Source organism: Mercenaria mercenaria, chromosome 15, assembly GCF_021730395.1.
Source record: "Mercenaria mercenaria strain notata chromosome 15, MADL_Memer_1, whole genome shotgun sequence".
Taxonomy (NCBI): domain Eukaryota; kingdom Metazoa; phylum Mollusca; class Bivalvia; order Venerida; family Veneridae; genus Mercenaria; species Mercenaria mercenaria.
The window spans coordinates 25,864,541-25,889,869 of record NC_069375.1 but is presented as its reverse complement, the minus strand read 5'-3'; the positions used below and the strand labels follow the sequence as shown (position 1 = coordinate 25,889,869).

The window sequence follows — 25,329 nt, the reverse complement described above, 5'->3', positions numbered from 1 at the left end:
TATCCTGCTCTCGGTTAACTGTTTAAGCAATAGCTCTGCCGAGCCTTTTTACCACTTAAAAACCAGATAGTCCCATTAAATTTTGCTCCTACAACCAGTGAAATACTTTTACCAGACACAACCAGTCAAATTAGCTCAAAAGTTAGGGCGCTAGTCTACGGACCGCGGGGTCGTGAGTTCAATCCTCAGGCGGGGCGTATGTTCTCCGTGACTATTTGGTAGACGACATTGTGTCTGAAATCATTAGTCCTCCACCTCTAATTCATGTGGGGAAGTTGGCAGTTACTTGCGGAGAACAGGTTTGTACTGGTACAGAATCCAGGAACACTTGTTAGGTTAACTGCCCGCCGTCACATGACTGAAATACTGTTGAAAAACGGCGTTAAACCCAAAACAAACAAACAAACAAATGCTGGAGTTTTGACACTAAACCCAAACTTAAATTTGTACCCTTCAGATCCATATAACCTTGGTTGGAGATATAGGTTTGAGATATAGAGTACAGCAACAGAAATCAGCTTTTACACAAAACTGAATGATAGCATTTATTACAAGGTAATAATTGTAAACTATTAGAGAGATTGTGATTTCATATCTGAGTGTACTTAATTGTAGCAATTCATTCTTAATAACGTCAAGCATAGTACATCTCAAAATCAAGAGCTTTACAATTTCCATACAAATCTAGCTGTCCCAAATGTCATTGTAAAATCAAAAACTGATGTCTAACAATTATTGTAGATTTACTTGAGTGAGCAACTTGGTAGAATTTATATGAAAAATTTAAGCAGAGATTTATAGTGATTATTTTATGTATATGAAGTTTTCTGGAAGACACTTTTAAAAAATTGTTAACTTCCATCATGCAAGGAACCTTTTTATGCCTATGCTCTCTTGAAACTATATCGGGGTTTTTACTTAGTCTATTTGACAATCCTGCGTTGCATCATATATTTATACTTCTTTGTGTAGATTCAGGTCCAATAATTATAATTATGGGCAGTTGTTTATGCCATCATTTTGTTATGCTTTTTACAGGTTTATGACTCTGAAACCTGGGGTTTTTCTGGAACACTACCAGGGTTTGGTTACTTTACTTTAGAAAACCACCAGCGTTTCTCAAGATTCGTTGCGGTTTTGTTCTTAAATTAGCTTCGGACTCCATTCTGACAATATTTAACATCTGAAATAAATGGGTATATATCAAAGGACGATAAGTCTTGGGCTGCTTAAATCTGATTTCGATTTGTAAAGGCATATTTTCTTTCTACCTCTTGAAGCTTTGAAAACAATTTTAGCAATTCATCGTTGTAGGTAAATACAAACTTTAAAGTGCTTTCTTTTCATAGTATTAATGTATAGGAAGACTTAATAATGGAAACATGGCAGTTTTATGGTCATTACCCCCAACTTCCTTTAAAGCACGTGCCGTTATGGTCGAATGTGTTATTTATAGAATAACTCAATAATTAGCGGTACAGGGATACTCAGTCATTTTTCCCAGGGCATTGATAAAGTCAGAAACTAATTGAGCACACATTTACCCTTTTATGGACTTCAAGCATAAAATGTCAACGTCTTCTCAGACTATTCTTAAATTATAAGCAATTATTTCCATTAAATATAGCCTTCTCAGCTCACTTGAAGCAAAAGTTAGGGGCGAGGTATTAGTAAAGATGGATGGTCTGTAAGTCCTTCACTATATTTATAAATTTAACATCTTCTTCTCTTAAGTACTGGTCAAAAGTATACCAGACTTGGTCCGTGGCATCCTGACAAGTACATCTTTCAAATTTGTTCAAATGGTAATGTTTGAATCATTTAGTAGTCATCCGAGTTAAAACAAAAAAGCCTTAAAACAACTTCATTGCATGAACCTCTTCACGGATCTTCACTAAACTCAACTTTTTCATTCTTGTATGGATCTGTCTCAAGTTTGTCCAGATGATTTAGCTTGAAATCTTTACTAAACTTAGTCTGTAGCATCCTTTGAATGCATGTCATCTCTGAAATTTGTTCAATAACTTTCCTTGCCACTGGAGCTAAAAATAAAATGCCTTAAAATGACTTCTTCTCATAAATTGCTTGAAGGATCTTCACCAAACTTGGTCAGTAGCAACTTTAGATGGACATTTGTCAAGTTTAGTCAGTGGTTCGGCTAGGCTCCACTTAGAGCTTATATAAAGTCCCCTTAAATTCATCAACCTTTGTCTGTTTCATCCTTAGAGGGACATGTGTTATGTTTGTTTGGATAGATCCACTTATCTGACCTCAGTGGCCATTAGAGTTAACTAAAAATATTTAAATAAATTTTTCATTGTTGGATGATCTTCACTAAACTAAAAAGGACTTTTTTCTTAACTGTTGGATGGATGTTCACCAAGCATTGTCAGAAACAAGGCCAAAAGGTATTCTTCAGGTGAGCGACTTAGACCCTGCTGTCCCTCTTCTTACTTGAAACACTTCATAAAATTAAACTGAAAAACACTTAGTAAGAACATTGTCTTTTACAGATTTGATCTTGAGTAAAACAAACTACATTAAAATGAAAATCTTTACAGCAGCACTTTTTTGATAAATATCATTGTTAAAGAATACAATATTATTTCGCTTCCAACAAGTATCTGTCATTTCTATCGGTCAAGGAACATCGCATGCAGATTCAATATATTCCGTAATGGATTAGTAGAGTCCTAATATCGTATTTGGTAATTCAGTAACTACCGAAGTACATGAACACAGCTGGGAAATTCGATATATGAGTCGAGCTACTTCATGTCAGATATTGATTCCTTTGATAGCACACGTTCCTTATCTAATCACCAATAAAGTCCTCTTAGTAAATTAAGTCCTCTTAGTAAATTAAGTTAAGTCCTCTTAGTAAATTAAGTCCTCTTAGTGAAAACTGACCATAGGGCTTTGCGACCAGCATGGAACCAGATCAGTGCACATCCATGTTGTTCATTTACTGGTTAAGCAGGCTGATCCCGATCGATCCATGCTTTTCGCTAAAGCCCTAATATTGATTTTCACGCAGCGGGGCTGTTGCACAGATTTTTAGACAGCAATGATGGGGCCATGTTGAGGAATTCCAGGAAGATTTCATTAAGAAGGCTCGAAAAGCAGAACAAAATGTTTTATCGAAGACTGAACCACAGCCTGTAAATAGGTTCAACTTTATAATTTTTCTGGTTGCATCCATGAAAAGCATTATCATGTTAACTTAATTAAGAAGATTTGCTTGACTGCAACAATATTCATGCTTGAATTTGTCATTTGCTTCCAGTAAATATTATGGTGTATTTTCAGAGGTGATGTGGTAGCAGCTGAGATAAACAAGATCGGAACTTTATTCATAAAGATCATCTGAGAATTGTGTTCTATTTAATTTGACTTACTGTCTGGCCGGAAACACTATGAAAATCTGCGTGAATTCATTTGAGGCCGCTTATTAACTCAAAGAAAATAAATTACCATCTGAGTTAACTTTACCTTTGCATCTATTGCATGGAATCGAGTAAGATTCGAGTAAGATTTAGTTACAGTTACCGTGAAAAAATTAGGGCACATGTACACCAAGTGAACTAGTGCCAACTAAATGTTTGTTTCACTGATTCTAGGATGGTGCTTTATTATTGATTTCTTTTCAATCACTGGCAAGTACATTAACAGGCATCATGTCAGAAGCTAATTATTTATACTACTATTAGGACATTCCTATGAAAATACATTTGTTAATAACATATGACTGTTGTGAACGTAAAATATATTGATTTCTTGTTAATTCCCATTTTTAATAATGGTTTTCTCCAGTATTTGTTAAAATTTTGAATATTTATTAGCATAACAGACAGTTTTATTGAATCCATTAATTTTGATTACCTTCCTTTATGGCTGGAACAGTAAAAGTCCATGCGCAGTATTAAAATTAGTGCTTTCTAACCAATTATGATAAAACTTGTATTTGAACAGCTGTTTCAGCTATTTTGACACAAAATATAAAGTATTATGGACCTTTTAATGACGTTGAGTCAATTTATCGTCAAAATTCATAAGCGTCTTCATCATAGCATATGTGTCATGCCTTGAATTATCAGAATAATGTTTTGTAAATTGATATGTTTACAGTTTTTCACACAGACTTGCATGCTTAAACATGCATGAATTTCTTACTTTATTATGCCCCCCTTCGAAGAAGGAGGGGTATATTGTTTTGCAGAGGTCGGTCGGTCGGTAGACAAATCGGTTTCCGGATGATAACTCAAGTACGCTTGGGCATAGGATCATGAAAGTTAATAGGAAGGTTAGTCATGACCAGCAGATGAATCCTATTGATTTTGAGGTAGGTCAAAGGTCAACGTCAAAGCGACTCGGAACAATTAAACGGCTTCCGGATGATAACTTAAGAAAGCTTGGCCCTAGGATCACGAAACTTGATAGGGAGGTTGGTCATGACCAGCAGATAAAATGTATTGATTTTGAGGTCAGTAGATCAAAGGTCAAGGTCACAATGGCCCGGAACAGTTGAACCATTTCCGGACGATAATTTGAGAACGCCTGGGCCTAGGATCACGAAACTTAATAGGGAGTTTGATCATGACTCCTATTGATTTTGAGGTCTGTAGGTCAAAGGTCAAGGTCACATTGACGCAGAACAGTAGAACTTATTTTTGCCAAATAACTAGAGAATGCTTTGGTTTAAGATCGCATTTGATACAGAGGGCACTTATGACTGGTAATGATTATTGATTTGAGGTCAGCACGCCAACTGTCTAGTGCACAGTGACCAACTACTTTCCGTTCCTTATGCAGCTGCTGAATGCACCAAGGGGGGCATTTCGTGTTCTAAGCGCTCTTGTATAACATGGAAAGGATGATATAATATGTTATTGTCAAATTTATACATAAACATAACACAACAAACTAAGGCTAAAGAAAATTTTGTGTTAAAATGTTTTCATCAATTTTTCCTTGAGTTTAATGGAACTACAGAATTTCAAAATCTGTTTGTTCTTAAATAATTAACATGAGTTAGAAAATAAGCTTTCATTTTATGAATCCTGATGAAATGCAGACTGTATAGAAAAGCCAAGATGGTCTCACGTGTAAAAGAAATGCTGAAAAGGTTCTCAACTGTAGATGATCGCACAATGTTACAGCTCCTAACAGGAGGTTAGACCTAAATGTATTTTATTAGTCACAACAGCATGCTGCGGCTACGAAAAGGTGATTGCAAGAAAAGTGCAAAAAAGGCTTTTTATTCTATTTTAACTCAAAGGTATTGTTGTACAAACTCCTACATTTCCTACATCGCCAGGAAAGTCAGTCACTAGAATGTTTTCAGATACTAGTACTGATAGCTGTTAAACGAAAATACAGAAAATAATGTGTCAAATGACTGGTATTCACGCTCTTGATCCATGCAAACGCTGCGCCTCACAAATTTGTCATCGTTCAAACGTTTCTGAGAGATGAAAAAGTGGTAGAAATTACTCAATTCGCGTATACACCAGGTCTTTGTGACCCTTTCCTCTTTGCAAGGCTGAAAAAGATGCTGACTGGGCGCAGATATTCATCGAATAAAGCGCTTGACATACTCACATGGTCGTAGACAACTCGAGATAAGTCTTCTGCGAGAAGGTATTTCTAAACCCGTTTTTTATGGGGATGTGGTTTACAAACTTCGTAAGATCTTGGGTCATGGTAATTTTCCAAATGTATTTGTTTTATTAAAAGAGGTTACGACCCAACTGTTTTGAGATATACCGCATGTTTAGTGTTCAACCCGTTTACAGTTGGACACTACGCTTCCCTCTTTGATTGTGTCTGACGGAAGAGGGGGAGGACTCTATGATAAGCAGTTTTTAAATCCTACCAGGACTGAACTGTTTTGATATCTGTCGGCTGGCCTGTTTCGTCGGGCCCTTAAGGGTGTTTCTCTTGTTGCTCTGTCTTCTGAAAAGGCATTGAGTACATACGTTTTTGGTTCTAAAGGTTTGCTTTTTATATTTTTATACACGAGCATTTTTGTGTTTTACATGCCATGCCTTTTTGTTTCCATTACGTGTGTTAGAGATTCACCTGGAGGGGATTACTTTTATTTACACTGTCCCGTGTCTTTGGAACATGGTGAGGGTAAGAGTGAGGTTGGGTGCGCACCATAAACCGGTTTAAGCTCCCCAGTGGTGTTTTTGCCACTGACCGTTCCAAGGCGGTGCCCCACTGTGTTCCTTTGTTTGTTCGTTTTGTCCTCTTGTGTAGGCTTTGTGTGTGTATGTGTGTGTGTTCCTTTGTTTGTTCGTTTTGTCCTCGTGTGTTGACTTTGTGTGTGTGCACGTGTATGGGTGTGTATATGTTTGTGGTGTGCACGTCTGCGTGCTGTAGGTTTCGTTTTGGTGAGGCTGCGATTTTGGTACGTGGCATTCCCTGTTTGATATTTGTCTTTGTTTTTTCTTTTTGAGCATGCAAATTTGGCCGTAGACAACTCGACATAAATATGCACATCCGGTCGCCGTCAACTCAAGATAGGTGTTGAGTATACACATCTGCTATTACGCAATTCAAGTTGAACATGCACAGCTAGTCGGACACAACTCGAGATAGGACTTGAGCTAGAACATCTTGCCGTAGACAACTCGAGATAGGACTTGAGCTAGAACATCTTGCCGTGGACAACTCGAGATAGGACTTGAGCTAGCACACCTTGCCGTAGACAACTCGAGACAGGACTTGAGCTAGAACACCTTGCCGTAGACAATACGAAATAGGACTTGAGCTAGAACACGTTGCCGTAGACAAACCAAGATAGGGCTTGAGCTAAAACACGTTGCCGTACACAACCCGAGATAGGACTTGAGCTAGCACACGTTGCCGTAGACAACTCGAGATAGGACTTGAGCTAGCAAACGTTGCCGTAGACAACTCGAGATAGGACTTGAGCTAGCACACCTTGCCGTAGACAACTCGAGATAGGACTTGAGCTAGCACACCTTGCCGTAGACAACTCGAGATAGGACTTGAGCTAGCACACCTTGCCGTAGACAACTCGAGATAGGATTTGAGCTAGCACACCTTGTCGTAGACAACTCGAGATAGGACTTGAGCTAGCACACCTTGCCGTAGACAACTCGAGATAGGATTTGAGCTAGCACACCTTGTCGTAGACAACTCGAGATAGGACTTGAGCTAGCACACCTTGCCGTAGACAACTCGAGATAGGACTTGAGCTAGCACACCTTGCCGTAGACAACTCGAGATAGGATTTGAGCTAGCACACCTTGTCGTAGACAACTCGAGATAGGACTTGAGCTAGCACACCTTGCCGTAGACAACTCGAGATAGGATTTGAGCTAGCACACCTTGCCGTAGACAACTCGAGATAGGACTTGAGCTAGCACACCTTGCCGTAGACTTGAACATGCACACGTTGCCGTAGACAACTCGAGATAGGACTTGAACATGCACAGCTGTTTTAAGACAACTCAAGATAGAAGCGGAGCATGCAGCCTGTTCTTAGACAACTCGAGATAGGACTTGAGCATGCACACCCGGTCGTAGACAACTCAAGATAGAACTTGAACATGTATACATGTTCTTAGACAACTCGAGATTGGACAACTCGAGATAGGACTTGAGCATGTGTACCTGCTCGGAGAAAACTCGAGACCAGACTTGAGCATGCACACATTTTCTTAGACATCTCGAGAAAGGACTAATGCATACGCGCCCTCCCCGCCCCGAACAGCACCGGCATAAGCGTAATTACATTATAACGATACAACCTACCAAAAATGAAAGGCGAAGGAGAGTATGATATTGGTTTCTGTCCGGCTGTAACACTTTTTTGATGAAGAATAACTCCAAAACTGTTAAAATACACACAAAAACAAAGAAAATTGAGGTGCACGTATCTTCCTTTATTCATTTACCCATAACACTTTGTCCGGAACATAACTTCAAAGCTGGCAGATTTTGTTAAAACAGCACACAATGACAGAGGACCTTTAGAGAAAGTATCGATGTACAAGACACATAACTCCACTTTGCTTATTTTTTTAATTATCTCCTTTTATTGAATTTAGTTGTCCAAAATATAACAAAGTTTTAAGTGTCCATTTATTCAATTTACATACAAAAATGGAAGACATTATATGAAGTATATAAGTTCAGCATAAGTATGCATTAACAATAATGAGATTACAGCAATAGTGTCGGGCCACAAGTTTGTCAACATAGTAAACGGTAATTTCCTTGAAAAGTTAACTTATTACATAACATAAGTATTTTTTAAATGAACTTAAATATAATTTCCTTAAAGAAATATTGAATGCTTTGTGCTCGATAAATTATCATACAAATAATGAAATCATTTCACACGAACTACTATGGTATAATCACCACTTAAAAGATAAAAGAGGAAATGTTTTCTTCTGCAGAAAATGGTTTGACAAAGGGATATTATTCTAAAAAGACATTTACGATTACAGATTTAAAAAGTTCCACTCCTTCGATTTCGTTAAAAATCTTGATATTTCAGAAGGTGACTTTATGTTATATCATAAAATAATAGGGGGAGTAACAGTCAACTGGAAACTGAGATTAAAACATGAAGGCATAAATACAATTATAGTACATCAAGAATATTTGGTTTCAAAAATAAAACAGGATACTCAAGTAAATAGACCTTTCTACCAATAACAAGTAAGGGCAAAAAAACATTACTAATATCCAAAGTCAAAAATGGGAAACACTTTTTCTAAACGACAATCTAAATTGGAAAAGTATTTATACTAGTCTAACCCTATTATCAGTACAATCGATACCAGATTGAGAACATTTCAATATAAATACTTAATGAGAATAGCACTAACTAATGTATTCCTATACAAATGTAAAATATCTTCATTAAATTTGTGTGCATTCTGTTCAACGGCACCAGAAACATTTATACATATGTTTTGGAAATGCCAATCAATACAAACCTTATGGAGTGATCTTGAAACTGTTCATTAGGATGATTATCGTCTGTCAAGTAACATTTTCATTGAAACACATCCAAAGAAACTTACTATTTTTATTGTTGACGGTTTCGGTTACAAACTGCAACCTTCTTCAGAACTTTCTCACGACTGATTGTCTTCGTGGATCGTCGGGAATTTCCGCCACTTTCCGACATTGTGGCGAAAATCAGGTCGTAGATGCGAGAGAGACTATAGGACCCCTCATCCCGGTTCAAGACAGATCCTTGAGTACGAATGTGCATTGCTTCTTTTATTTGTCTAGTCCTTGTGTCACCCTCTCTTTCAACTACGCGCGAGCCCTCCCAGTCAATAACATGATTTGTACAAATGATGTGGTCTGTTAATGCACTTTTGTTGTATTCTGTTAGTGACTGCTTTCTTTCATTCCTGGTGAAACACTTTTTCTCATTTTGATTACAATCTTTTTTATGTTTAGATAGTTTAGTGCCAAATTTCCGACCGGTCTCTCCTACATACACTTTGTCGCACCCTTTGCATGGAATTTCATAATTATACCACTTTACACTTATCTTTTAGCTGGGTGGACTAACATATTTCTCAGAGTCTGGTGGGGTCGCATCGCAGTGGCCACATTATGTTTTCTAAACACTCTTAATATACTTTCTGCTAAGCCTTTGACATAGGGTATGACAACTAGGCCCTTAGACTTCTGGTCTGTGTCTTTTTTCTTTTCTTCTTTCCGTCACTTTTCTTTTCTTTAATCTGAGCTTTCACTTTTTCAAATGTCCAGTTAGGATACCCGCATGTGTATACGACAAGCCCTGGACACAGAGTGTAGTTAAAAGAGAGGGTGACACAATGACTAGATAAATAAAAGAAGCAATGCACATTCGTATTCAAGGATCTGTCATGAACCGGGGCGAGGGGGCCAGTAGTCTCTCTCGCATCTACGACCTGATTTTCGCCACAATGTCGGAAAGTGGCGGAAATTCCCCACGATCCACGAAGTCAATCAGTCGTGAGAAAGTTCTGAAGAAGGTTGCAGTTTGTAACCGAAACCGTCAACAATAAAAATAGTAAGTTTCTTTGGATGTGTTTCAATGAAAATGTTACTTGATAGACTTATGGAGTGATATTAAGATATATCTTTCAAGAAAAGGTATCGCAGATATTCCTTTTAACTTTTAAAACTATATCACTAGGTTTCTATGGAAACATTAGGAAACGCAAACAAAAAAATATTAATTTTATTCTAATTTTAGCAAAATATTTTATTGTTAAAAGCAAGTACAGCAAATCTCCACCGAGCTTTGAATTATTCAGAGTATATCTTCAATACAGAATAAACATAGAATATACAATTGCAAGCATAAAGAATAAAACGGACACGTTCAATGCGAAATGGAAGGAATATCTTGATGTTGTATAAGCAGTACCAAAATACAATGTACAAATATATAGATATATATATTACAATTAGAAGTACACCCCGCCCCCCCCCCGGCCCCCCCCCCCCCCCCCCACCCCCAACCGTTCTTTTTCATGACACTCCCTCATCATTTCATTTCATTTATCATCATTTTCCATTATACAACATACACAAACATATTTTAGAACAAAAACAAAATACCTTTTTTTTTCTATCCCTGTCTGTCATTGTTACAACGTTTAGTTCAAAACTATAGATATATATACATGTAACAGAATAATCTTTTTGTATTGTCAGATAGAATAGTATTTATGTTGTTAATTGTTTCATTTGTTCTAAAGTGAAATAAAAAAAAAATGAAAAACCAAAAAAAAAAGTATTTTTACGAAAATAATAACATTTGTTATAAACCAAATTAGAGAAACACCAAAGCGTGACTGAAACTGAAAAAAAAGATTTAAAGATAAAAAAGCTAGTTCAATGATGCTGATATTGTTTTCTATAAATAGGGTCAAAAATTATTATGGATCCGTTCCTCCATATAGGAGGCATCCATTGTTATTCAGTTTTGATAAATTGAGGTGTTATTGGTGTTTAAGATTAAATTGTTTATATGCTAAATGGTTTCTGTATAAATCATTAATCAGATTACTATATCTGTTACCGAACCTTGCGTTTAATACCGAGAGCAGTCTTTTACCTATCAAAATGGATTTTTTATTGCTTTGAACATGTTTATATACCTTGACTTAGATATATTCAGGGATTCAGAAATCTAACATTTAATTCTGATGAAGTTCATAGATGACGGTAAGAATGAAATACTAAACATCTTCTTCGAGCTATTGTTACATAGATATCATTGTTTCTCAAACGTTATTTAGTTGTGCCTGTGCTACAATAATCAGGAAGTTGATAGTCAGCTTTTGAATATTTCGTCTGTCGTCCTATTTCTTGAATACGATTTTGTTCGATATAGATCTTGTCTATCGCGTAACTATATGCTAGATGTTTCGTATTGAAATTCTAAGAATTATTTTTATTTTACATAACGTCCATCCAATATTTAAGATTCACTTAAAATCGAAATATAAATTTGATTGAGACTTTGAATGTTCATGTCGTCATAGAACTTAAAACTTTCGACGCACACTTTTCTTTATTGAATATATGTTAATGTGTTGTTGTTTTTTTTTTCTTGTTGTTGTTGTTTTTTTTTCAAATGGGTACTCATACCAATATATCGCAGTATATATTCTAACAATTAATGTTCATGGTATATAGTATCTACAAATTGTTAAGTAGCTAGTATATGAATTACTGAATAAAGTATTGTGCAGACAGACACACCATACTGCTGTAATAATAGCATTTTTAAGCTTAAACACTCAGCTTTAGTTAGTAATATTTAGATGTTTCATTATCATAACCTAGGGTAACTATACCTCGGATACAATACTCAGAGTGACACAATCGACGCAAAATTGTTTCCAGAGAAAAAAAGAAATAATATCTTTCAGGGTTACCAAGCGCAGTGGTACGGTCAATGTCGGAATTTTATGACAACAGTGAGAGTAAGCTACAAAAAGCTGCACAGTCTGTCGTACCAATGAAAACAATATTACTATAATATATATAACAGGGATGTTAGAAGGTACACAATTATCAAAGTCTTTCTGTGTCTATGTATATGTAAATAAAATAAAATGTTAACAAAGGTGTTAAAGGAATGCAATAACGACAGCAAAAGAGTCAAATAGATATAACCTGTGCAAATAAGTAAAACGCATAAATTAAGAATGTCGTGTTTTGTGTTTTAGATCAGCTTTAATGGTAGTGTTAGAGAGAGCCGGCACTTGGTAGATCCAAAACCTTTAGATTCTAGCTGATTGTTTTGATCCCACGAAAGAATTAGATATAGTAGTATCAACATTTGGACTCCTCCAGTGTTGTTCCGTTGAGAGACTGAAAACGAAAATCTTACATTCTTATTTGCTATATTTGTTAGATATATGAAACTATATCATAAATATAGTTACCTAAATCTTAAAGTACTATATATTTGCATATTTTTGCAGATGCTTTTATACTTCCGTTTCTGTCCTTAATATTATTCAAAAAGAGTTTGTCATGTAATCTTACAGATCTATGCTTTGTCTCTAACAATAGCGAATACAGTTAGCGGAAAATGTTGAAATCAGAAAAATGCATAGGAAATAGCAAACTTACAAGCATCTTCAAGCATCTTTAATGTTGCATTTTAACCCTATCTTTCAATTTGTTCAAGAAAAAATACATCCCAAACAGTGAATTCTCGTTGAATAAAATCATCGTTCGAGTTAAGATGTGAAAGTATTATATCATGGGGGCGCAGCCCGAGTGTTATAATAATACGCATCTGAAGGGGAAACAAATGCTTTTATTCAATGTTTGAGATATATTATTTGATTCTTACAGTTTATCAAAGATTATTTCCTACAATTTTGAAGATATCTACCAAATATTTTCCTGTTTTGTGTGTTGTTTTTCCCTTCCAGCATGCCGCTATGACGTTTGACGCAATGACGTAATAATTGTGACGTAAAACCAGTGCATGTGTTACATAATAACACACAGTTTCAGTCTTCTTTGTTAAATAGGGAAATAAATCGGGTCACGTTAAAATGTATCGTATTTTACATTTGACAAAGGTTTATCAAATGAATTATGTACTGCTATAGAATTTGTTGGTGTGTAATTGATTGTTTCAGCAGTCAGCGAAGAAACACTACGCTTTGCTTTGGCTATAAAGATATGTGCTCACATTTTATTTCATTCCGACTTGTCGGTTGTCGTACATTTGGTGAAGTTTATACTTAGTGCTTTTTTTTAAATACTGGTCTTTGTACATATATTCGTAATTTCTATTCATATCGAGAAGGGTACACATATCGAACAGCAATGGAAAATCCTTTTACTAATTACAAAAATGGCATTTCTACGTATTTCAGATGAACTCTTCATTTCTTACGAAAAAGGCGTGACTATCGAATTTTCATGAACTCTATCTACCTATCCAGGTTATAGTATTACCTAACAATGTTTGGTTATATATATATACAACCTTACCACTTTAAGTAAGATAATAAAATTGTAACCATAGTATCGAGACGAGACTTAACATATTGTCCGATAGAGGTTTTAAAGCAGGATTTTGTTCAACGAAATGAGTTCTCTATGATTTCTTCGATTGATATAGTGAAATTGAAAATATAAAATGACAAATCTTGAAATATGTGCTCAAAACTGAATGTCCCTTACGCACTGTTCAAACAGCGTTGATAACCACCAATCTCCGTTTGTAAGTAATAGAAGTTATTTTATAATTCAAGGTCTCTATCACACATTTATTTTTTCTCAATTAGATGTTGGCAGAACATTTCTTTATATATGCACTTTACAGCAAATTATCAAAGAACAAACAAAAATATGAAGCGTGTCACTTGTCGAAACACAACAACGATGCTATATTTAGAAGCAAGGCAAAATGTTTACAAGTGCGTCTATGTTGGTGGCTGACTTGTTAACATCGCTATTGCCGGCGATTTATTGCGTACCTTACAGAGCATTTCAGACCTTTTTAAGAGAAACGTTTGAGAGTAAAAAAAGCAAACACTATAACCTTGCAAACTGGAGTGTGTTAAAAGAGTGTGCATTTTTAAATAATCCACTTGAATGAGCAACTACTTGTACAACTTTTTTAAACGAAATTAAGTTATTTTCAATGAAATTTTTATCCAAAATAAATTATTAATAAAGATATTATAAATATTCATACCTTGTGTCTTCGATGACGATTCGGTCAGTTCGAGGTAGATCTAACATCTGAAACAGTAACATAACTCTGATATATGAGCCGCGCCATGAGAAAACCAACATAGTGGGTTTGCGACCAGCATGGATCCAGACCAGCCTGCGCATCCGCGCAGTCTGGTCAGGATCCATGCTGTGCGCTAACAGTTTCTCCAATTCCAATAGGCTTTAAAAGCGAACAGCATGGAGCCTGACCAGACTGCACGGATGCGCAGGCTGGTCTGGATCCATGCTGGTAGCACACCCACTATGTTGGTTTTCTCATGGCATGGCTCAAATACTATTTCAAATGAATTTCTTGAAATAACCTCTTTAAGCTCGTTTTAAAAATTATACGACAAAAACATTTCAGCGTAAATATTTAAAATAAATCATAGTTCTTGTGAGTGTATGTTTATGTTCGATACGTGTTAATACGTGATATGTCATCTATTAGACAACACATCTATGCAGTGTTCTTTTGCACTAGCTGTCTGGCTTCTATGTGGTTTCATACATGTATATACTAGTATACAATGTTAATTTGATTGAAACCGCAGTCTTCTGACTAAGATACATGTACACCTAAAAAGAACAGGGGTGAGGAAAGGATATCCTTATTTTGAGTGAAACTTAAGACAGCTGTGAGTAGATATACGAAGAATACACTAGGTTATGGTAAAAGAAGGCCATCATCAGTAGTAATTGTGTTGCCTATTTTATTACCTCTTTGTGTATATTTTAATGATTAAAACAGAGAAAAGAACTGTTATACAGCAAAAAGCAACAAAGAGTAAAACCAAATAATTCTTAAAGATTCATACAAAATAAAATAGATGTTTGTAAGAAAATGAAAAACTGACCAGCAGGAAAAGTTGCATTCAAAGAATGCAACTACCTATTTAGCACATCAGATAGAAATAGGGGTACGCGTAAATGTATACACTTGCACACAGACAACGCAAAACAAAAAAAAGATACAAGCACGAAGGAAAAGGAACACAGAACATTGGAACGGTCCATGGCGAAGTTTACACCAGTAAAACGTAACTCTTTAATCTCCACCATGTTCCTAGTGTAAATGAAATTACTTCCATCCTATTATCCCATATAAATTGTAGAATATAACCCGATAAGAAACTGAACTGGGTATATCTTCCTCGAGATGAGGGAAATTGACTTTAAATTCATCTCTCTTGTTACACAAATGTTTCCGTTACAGGAGAGATGGTATCCGCATTAATGGTCTTATACACTAATGTCAAACGATATAAGTTTTTACCTATCAGTTCGGGAAGTGTAATATCATAATTTTGCTTTTGCTTCCTCATCTCTCTGAAAATATGACAAATGAAAATGATTAACGGCAAATATAATTGTTTCCAGTCAACATAATAAATAACATAAATAATTTGTTATATTAGAATAAACAAGGGCTTGTTGGATAATCTTATTTTACTTAGTTTAACAACCAGCAATTTTTGTCTCATTTATTTGTATACAGTGCTAGGTTACGTCCAGCAAATCTAATGCATTTCTGGGGTTGTTAGTGGTTGCATACAGTTTTACTTTTATCACTATTTATAAAAATCGCTTCATTCATTGGAATGTTAACAAATGATCTATAACCTATACTTACCAAAATCGCTTCATTCACTGGGGTGTTAATAAATGATATGTAACCTATGCTTACCAAAATCGCTTCATTCACTGGAATGTTTATAAATGATCTGTAACGTATATTTACCAAAATCGCTTCATTCATTGGAATGTTAACAAATGATCTGTAACCTATACTTATAAAAATCGCTTCATTCAATGGAATGTTAACAAATCAATTTTAATTAACCTATACTTATAAAAATCGCTTCATTCACTGGAATGTTAATAAATGAACTGTAACCTATATACTTATATTGTTTTGGGTGTATACCTTAGAACAATTTGAATCTTTGACTTGAGCATAATTGTAAACGTATCTCAATTTTTTTTCAGGTATTAAAAAGGACCAATTGAATGAGCAGTGTCATTTTCTTAGAAAAACCATTACTTTTCTTTCAAACAAAGAAAATAGATACAGATAAAACCAATTTATGTTGTGTTAGTGGAACTATTTAGTTTCTTTCAATCAACATTTCGTGTTGAGTGATTCCAATATTCCCGTTTTCATAGCTTAGGATATTTTAATCATAACTTGGATATGGTATCTGTTTTTTCATTTTACCTTTTTGCAGTTTTTGTGATATGTGGGCTCCATAACATTGGATTCCCTAAATTCTAGTTTGTTCAGTTCTGTCCACTGTTTTCTATTCTAGGGTTTGTTCATTACTTTACCTAGGGACTTTTCATGGAATTCCACTCTAGTGTATCATAGAAGGTTTCATACACACCACCGTATGAACACATTAAGATATTTCAGTAGTTGTGGCCTGTGCAAATGTTGAGGTCTGCTCAAACCGATGCTAGAGGCCGTTGACGGTAGCGTGCTTGCCACTACCGTTCATGAACAGGCTCAGTCAAGTCGAACCTGCAACACTTTCATTTTTGTCGTGTTTGGGCGACTTGTATATTTCCACTTTTTCTATTTAAACATAAGCCAAAGACATTTAGTTGCATACTTAATTTGTATTGATACAACTTTCCAATATTCTTTGTCAGAAATTTCACATAGAGTTCAAACTATTTATTTTTACAGATGGGTGAAAAATTCCTAATTCATATAAACTGGAAGTCTGATACATTTAATAAATTTGATACATTAGTCGAGAAGCAAAAACGATATTAAAGGTGATCAAATAATAAAATTGTTATGTCGGAAACGTAATATCAACATTAACTAGGAAAGAGCACATTTTTATATTTTATATTATTTCACTATGCAACAATTAAATAAAATCTCAAGATTTTTTCAACAGTAAGTAATGGTGCTAGACAATGAGTTAAAGTACGAAGGCATTTAACTTTAAATCAATCTTAGATAATTAGTTGACTCTCAATAGAGAGAACGCAGATCTACGGATAGCGGAGTCATGAGTTCGAGCCCTTTGTGATTTGATAAAAGACATTGTGTCTGAAATCATTCGTCCTCCACCTCTGATTCGTGTGGGGAAGTTGGCAGTTACTTGCGGAGAACAGGTTTGTACTGGTACAGAATCCAGGAACACTGGTTAGGTTAACTGCCCGCCGTTACATAACTGAAATACTGTTGAAATACGGCGATAAACACAAAACAAACAAACAAAAATTAGTTGACTTACCTCCCTCTTCTAATTACTTCTTTTAATATTTTTTATAATTTTGTAATTTTATAAACTATACGACAGTGAAAAATAATGCAGTTCCAAGAAATATATTTATTTTGAATATTTAACTAGTTTTTTTGCATGTTAGACATACTTTTTCTGGGATGTAAAAAACAAGGATGGATATCCAACAGGGAAAGCCAGTTCTAAAAACGCAGCCTCTCCAAACGTAAACCAGCACGCATACACACACATATACAACGTAAACACACAGTGACAAAACAAACAAATATAGGAACACGGTGGGACACAGGCTTGGAATAGTCAGTGGCAAAACCGCCACTGGGGAGCTTAATCCGGTTTATGGTGCACCTAACCTCACTCTTACTCTCGCCATGTTCTAAAGTCACAGGGCAGTGTACATAAAAGGTATCCCCGCAAGGTGAAACGCATAAGCAAAGGCAACAGAAGGCATGTAATGTAAAACACAAAAATGCTCTTGTATATATAAATATATATATGAAAAAAAGTCAGTAAAATCCTTGTGCAGGTATAAAATATATATATAAAAGTTCAATTTCCAAGGAATATGCAGTCCTTAAGAACCTAAAATACATGTACTCAATGCCTTTACCGAAGACCGAGCAACAAGGAAAACGCCCTTAAGGGCCCGACGAAACAGGCCAGAAGAAGAAATCAAAATAGCTCAGTCCTGGTGGGATTTAAGAACTACCTATCATAGAGTCCTCCACCTGTTCCGTCAGACACAAAGAGGAAAGTGTAGCGTCCAACTGTAAAAGGGCTGAACACCAAACATGCGGTGTGGCGCAAAACAGTTTGGTCATAACCTGTTTTAATGAAATGACTCACGAGCTGTAATTTATGTGTGAATGCCTAAACTCATACGCTACTATAATAAAAAAAAAAGTTTAAAAAAAAAAAAAACATTCGTCTTTCTTTAATCCTTCTTCAATTAAGGAATAGGACATGCAAGAAAAAGAATCTATCAATAAAGGTGCGGATGGAAATATCTCGCTCTCGGTTAACTTGACAGAGCCTCGTTACTGTCTGAACACGTACCTTAAACAAGTGCAATATTCTTATAATCTCCCAGTTGGATCATTATTGTTGCTCATATTATGACATTAAACTAAATACATTAACCATCTTAAAGCGGCATGCCTCCAGATCGTTCGACAACAACAACATTTTATTTTTAGATATCCTGAAATAAATGCTACATTTCTTAAGAAGGCTGTAAAATTTAATTACTGACAAACTTTATGTTACGGAAACACATGAGAAATTTCTCTTTTTACTACTTTTTACGATGAAAATCGAAAAGCGTTTGTCACGCTTTTACTCCAGGTAAACTGTCTCGATTATAAATATCTGTATTTTAAAGTCAGTATTCACTACTTCAGCTATAGTGCTATTGATTACGACGACGGGAAAATGTCTTTATTGCCGCGGCGGTTCGGGGTTCGACTCCCGACGCGGTCATCTTTTTTTTCTTGATTTGGAATTTTTAAAATAGTTTAGAAGCAAAAATTTATATTCTAATGTTCATAATATGACAAATCTTCAGTTTGAAAGAAAGATTTTTTAGCCAGATCTGGAGGTCAGTGCCTTTAACTAATCTGCAAATAATGTCGAATAGCCCTCCACACTACCTGTGTCTATGATAAACACATGAGGCATACACCAGTTTGCTAATGTGTTGTTTTAAATAAAGGAAAATATTTTTTTCACACATACCTGTGTATCCTCAAGAAACTGCAAATTGAAATAGCACACGCAAGCACAGCTATTAACGCAACAACTCCAATTATAATTACTACATACATATGTACTGTGTTATCATCTGAAATAGAAAAAAAGCGGTTAAAAGTGTAGCAATGTCAAGCCCGCTCATATCAGAGAGGATTTTGTGTAAAGGGAAAAGGTCGGGATGTACAATATGGATGCGATCATTTCATCAACACATAAATGTGCAAAAACACTTACCAAACTAATGAACGTAGACAAGAGCAGAGGTGTTTACGCCATGACCTTCAAAAGTAACAGTGTCTCCTCGTAGCTATTTTTATAAATGATCAGTTATTTTGAAATGATGCATGACAAAAAAAGATAGTAGAATATTTCAACCCCTAAGTTTTTCATTGAGCTTTAGCTAAGGCAGAGTCACCACCTCTGTCTTGAGGCAGTTTTAATTCTCTTTTTGACCTGTTGATTTATAGCTAGAACAAGTGTAAGTGATACAGACTGTCACAGACAATTTAAAACGCTACGAATTAAGAGCTTGACTGCGATACATTGTGAAACTGTGTTAGAAATGTAAATACACTGTCAACGAATTTGGTGAATGCAAGTTATGTCCCCTACCAACACGCACGTGCCCCCAAGAAACAAAAGCTACTGTGAAAACTAGACAAAAGTTTTGTGTACGAGTATGTAATGATTTATTTTTGAAAGTTCGGACATTTCATAGTCATATTTACACATCAATATATGAAAAGCAATTTTTAACTGGATGTTCAATAAACTAAATGGAGATCAAACACAGTTCTTCTTTTCAGAGCTTTTAGATTTAGAGAACGGGCCACCTGCAAACTGCTTGTAAAGCACGATCCAAAGAAAAATCTTTTTCACTGATGATTCAAATATTTGTAGCAAATGAAGCAAAACAAGAAGGTTGTTCTAGGACAAACAGACATGCTGACAAACAGTGCAGTTTGATCTAAGGGAATGTAATAACAGTGCAGTTTGATCTATGGGAATGTAATAACAGTGCAGTTTGATCTATGGGAATGTAATAACAGTGCAGTTTGATCTAAGGGAATGTAATAACAGTGCAGTTTGATCTGTGAGAATGTAATAACAGTGCAGTTTGATCTGTGGGAATGTAATAACAGTGCAGTTTGATCTGTGGGAATGTAATAACAGTGCAGTTTGATCTATGGAAATGTAATAACAGTGCAGTTTGATCTATGGGAATGTAATAACAGTGCAGTTTGATCTAAGGGAATGTAATAACAGTGCAGTTTGATCTAAGGGAATGTAATAAAAGTGCATTTTGATCTATGGGAATGTAATAACAGTGCAGTTTGATCTATGGGAATGTAATAACAATGCAGTTTGATCTAAAGGAATGTAATAACGGTGCAGTTTGATCTAAGGGAATGTAATAACAGTGCAGTTTGATCTATGGGAATGTAATAACGGTGCAGTTTGATCTATGGGAATGTAATAAAAGTGCAGTTTGATCTATGGGAATGTAATAACAGTGCAGTTTGACCTAAGGGAATGTAATAACAGTGCAGTTTGATCTATGGGAATGTAATAAAAGTGCAGTTTGATCTATGGGAATATAATAACAGTGCAGTTTGATCTAAGGGAATGTAATTTTTATTCATATTTTGTTTTAATCACTAGCATATTTATAAAGGTTACGATATGGTCACAATAAACATACACTGTCAGTTTTTAATCAAAATGACGTATGTTGTAACAGCAGTTAGTTAGCAAAACAAAAAGTTGCACTGTCTTCAAAAGTATTCAGACAGTTGAAATAACTAAAATGAGAGAAGTTTTTAAGTATAAATTAATCACAGAGTTTCTTTCAAAAGTAACGTACAGTTTAAATAAGATAAATTGTAAATCACAAAGTTCTTACACACAGCTAAAAACTGTCACTTAGAAACGTTACTTGTAGAAATAAATCTTTTTTTTACAAAAAGTGATCTCTAGATATAAGACTTTAGAAAAACTCTAGGTGGTGTTTGTCTCGAGGTGACTGATATTCCTACTTTCAAACGTTCCCAGTCAAAGATGTAACAATTTATTAGAAGACTGCGACCGATCAATCTTTCAATATTTACCCTTAAAATTGTATGCTGATTAAAAAGTCTTAGCTTATTGAAACTGCATAATTATGCATGATGACAAGAACAAGAGAAATACTTTATGAAAATAGCATCTATCAAAGGTGTAATATATTTTTACTTAACATCTCAAGGCGAGATATGCTTAAATCCGTCACATTTAAATATGAATAATTAATTAAATAACAATAAATAGGGTCACAAAGAAATACAGGAACCCTAAAAATTATACAAAGGTCGCAACAGAAAAATAATGGAAAATTTTCGCATAGAAATTAGATTTTTTGACATTCCAGGTACAGGTAAGCAGAATTGTAAAACAGGCTGTCTTATTTTTTTCATAATATTAATCTAAATTATCAGATAGAGTTCTTACCGGTGCTTGAATCAGAGGACAGTTTCCTGAAAGAAAATATACAGTTTAATTTGTACAACGATTTTAAAGTTGTGAAGTATGTAAATGTTGTACATTCAAGCTATTATCAATTACAGAAATGTTAGTATCACTTGAAAGCGGTAAATTTTATTCTAACTAATTAAGAAAAGCGCCTTTTGTAGTACGATACGCTTGTCTGACATGAGCGCAACAATGGACGAATCCAAAACTGTCAATCATTAACGTTTACATAAAACAGACTGTCCAGTTGGGACTGTCAAATGCGATTGACCTAGTTTACGCAATAGACCACGTGCGTTTTATTTGTGATGCCGCTTTTGAGCACTTGACCTTGGTATGAATATAATAAGAATAGAGAGAGATCTTCATCCACAGTTTATAAAGGAGTGAAATATATGCAGTAGTTGTGTTGTACTCGGTCTTATTTGGTACTCATTACCAATTATATTGTGCGTTCTATTCGACATGGCGGGGCGTAGTTAATCTCTGACTTTTTCAAATAATGGTAATCTCAAAACAAACGAGCGAAACAGGTAGAGAAGTTCTGTAATCTTCGATAACCAACGACTAAAATTCAACGCTACACTGGTTACATATACTACATATCTTGCACATTAATACAATACAGTGGACCGTCGTGAAACCCCGCCCCGCCAGGTCAAATAAAACGCACAATAAGAAGGAGAAATATGTGGTCTGTTCTTTTCTTTTTTGCTCTATATATTGTATATTGGTCAAAACTCTAATAACAATAAATAGACCAAAACCACACTAGCATACTAGGTTCTGTATAGCTTCATTATACATGGCCATGTCAACAATTTTAACTCCATATCTGCATCATTGGTGAAAGTGCTGAGAAACTACGGACGTAACTAGGGCTTAAATGTACCGACTATAAACATTTAATCTTCTTGCCACTTGCTAGGATTTTTTTTATCTATTACCGACAATGAGGCCCGTCATTTTCTGCTTCACAACGAAAACCATCTTCGCATGGACCGAGCAGAACTTTACGTATTTCACACTGATCAGTGAGGTTTCCTGGTAATACTGAAAGGTCAATTCATTTCATCATTGTCATCGACATTCACCAAATGTCAGGATACAAAAAGGAAATAAACACTTTTTAGGGTCGCTATAATTTGTACTAACCCAACACAGAGTACGACCTAAAATAAAGTTATTATCATAGAGCAATGATATATGTATTTAGAAGAATTTTTACTGATTTAACAGCAAAGAAATAGTACACATAACAGACCTACTCCAGACGTTTGGAGGGCATAGCATTGGTAGAACATACTAAAAGTACGTTTAAAAGCAATCATAGTCTGGTTACGTTTGCTTGACAATGTAATATTACCAACTTGGTATTCTATTTTACATAATGAAATCATGTATATGTATAGTAAAAATGTATTGACTATGAATCAAATGTATCTTTTTTTTTTATTTAACGTCGCACCGACACATGGTACGTCATATGGCGACTTTCCAGCTTTAATGGCGGAGGAAGACCCCATGTGCCCCTCCGTGCATTATTTCATCACGAGCGGGCACCTGGGTAGAACCACCGACCTTCCGTAAGCCAGCTGGATGGCTTCCTAACATGAAGAATTCAACGCTCGAACCCACGTCGATGAGGGGCAAGTGATTTGAAGTCAGCGACCTTAACCACTATTAACTGATGATTATAAACTACAAGCGCAACAATCCACTTAAAACGGTTATGTCAATAATTAAGTTGAACTATGCATTCATATTGTGTATTGTAGATAATTCAATAACATAGATAACATGTACAAATACAAACAACGGGCGTGACGTTAAAGTGGTAGCTAACATGAATGAAAAGGCTATACAATAGTCAATAGTACTATAATACTTACGCAATTTCGCTTGAACCATTTTTCCATTAAACGATAAGGTACGGCCCATGGCTAATTCTATTATTGCCTTCACGATGTTGTCTGCGCTGTCCACATCTGTTTCATTTTTGTAATAAATAGTGTAAATAGCGATAACACCATCACTGAAATATTACAAATTTAACTTACTATTATGTTTATTCACTATTATTTCAAAGTCCTAGCAGTTCTTTGGATTACAAAATTCTGTAAGTCTGTAAATGACTTCGCGAACACTAGAATCCTTGTAAACCCCATTTTGGACACGTCAAAACAGAACAGGAATAATTATCAAACTAGTCCGTCCCTAGTGGGGGACTTAAGAGCTGGCTGCCATGAATTCCCCAACCAGTCCCGTTACAAAAGGGCAGTGACAAACAGTAAGAGGGCAGAATACTTAAAATGCAGTGTATTTCAGAGTAATAGGGATTTGATAATTTTGATAATCATAATCTAAAATAAATATAATCTGTGTGAACGCACACAATGTTCTGAAAGTTGTCACCTCAGACGTCTACTTAGAATGAATAATACCCCCACAATACGGCCTTGTCACAGAAGTATGGCAAAGAGTTGATAACACTGGTGAGATTTCATCAAAATGGACAAGCGTAAAGAATTAGTCGCGGCCATGGTTGATAACTATGAGAAATGTTTGTTGTTTGTAGCCAATGTCAAATTCAAACTTGTCCTATATTTGATGATGTTACACCTGTGTCAGAATTATTTAGATCCTTTCATGAGCCTGGTAACAATGGGGCCATAACTACGTCAACAAATGGTGGTTTGTAGGCAAAGTCGAATTTGACCTGTATTTTATGATGCTACACCTGTGTACCAAAATTGATTTAAATCTGTCAAGCCTTTCATGAGTTATTGTCCGGAAACCACGAAAACCAACGGACCGACAGACCGACCGACAAGCTCACTCCTATATATATCCCCCCAAACTTCGTTTGTGGGGGTGTCATGGGTGAAAACCTAAACATACCAATAAAACAAATCTCAACATATCTACCGGTATTAGCTAAAATAGAGTACACATTTTGTATTTACTTTCCAGATACCGACCTGATGTTGTTAACAAATACATAGGGTACTGCATCCATATATTCTCTCAAGTAAAGTCGCAGCTGAAAATAAATATGCATTTTGAAATGTCTTATATAATAAATACAAAATATACTGCTGGCTTAAGATTGCGTCTTAATTAAAATTTAACAGTTGTTCACTTGCTATCATTTATATTATGTATATACATAATTGTTTTTCAAATATTGTAAACTTCAATCAAGTTGGTCACAAATTTACCGTTTCCTTTACATTATTTCGCTCCTTCTTGTACACTATATAATCTGAAATATCTATTGTCTCTGTAATATCGAGCTCAACCGTTATCGACACAGATTGATGGCGAACATCTAAAAAGAAAATTCATAAATGCTTCACAGATAAATTGTTAAGAAACAAATGTCAAAGAAGCAGTATTGCGAATTCTTATTTAGGAACAAAATATACTTAGTGATACACCATTCTTTGTTTGGCTGTTGACGATGGAAGATATTTAAGTACCACAAAATCAAACTAAATGTATGAAATTAAATAACAAAGAAAACATACATAAAGCATATGTTTCTTTCTTTTTGTATATAACA

The 25,329-nt window shown here is 35.3% G+C and overlaps 1 protein-coding gene across 1 annotated transcript in view; it reads right to left on the bottom strand.

The window, feature by feature from the left end:
- Positions 1–18,148: 18,148 nt before the first annotated feature.
- Positions 18,149–25,329, bottom strand: part of LOC123549290 (fibrillin-1-like) — a 33,445-nt gene continuing 26,264 nt past the window's right edge. The window contains exons 7-13 of the mRNA XM_053524135.1: positions 24,986–25,095; positions 24,746–24,807; positions 23,657–23,799; positions 22,712–22,817; positions 21,744–21,769; positions 19,242–19,347; positions 18,149–18,708 (exon numbers count right to left, since the gene is read on the bottom strand). Of these exons, the coding sequence (XP_053380110.1) occupies positions 18,621–18,708; positions 19,242–19,347; positions 21,744–21,769; positions 22,712–22,817; positions 23,657–23,799; positions 24,746–24,807; positions 24,986–25,095 (641 nt within the window). The 3' untranslated portion in view covers positions 18,149–18,620. The remainder of the gene's footprint in view (positions 18,709–19,241; positions 19,348–21,743; positions 21,770–22,711; positions 22,818–23,656; positions 23,800–24,745; positions 24,808–24,985; positions 25,096–25,329) is intronic.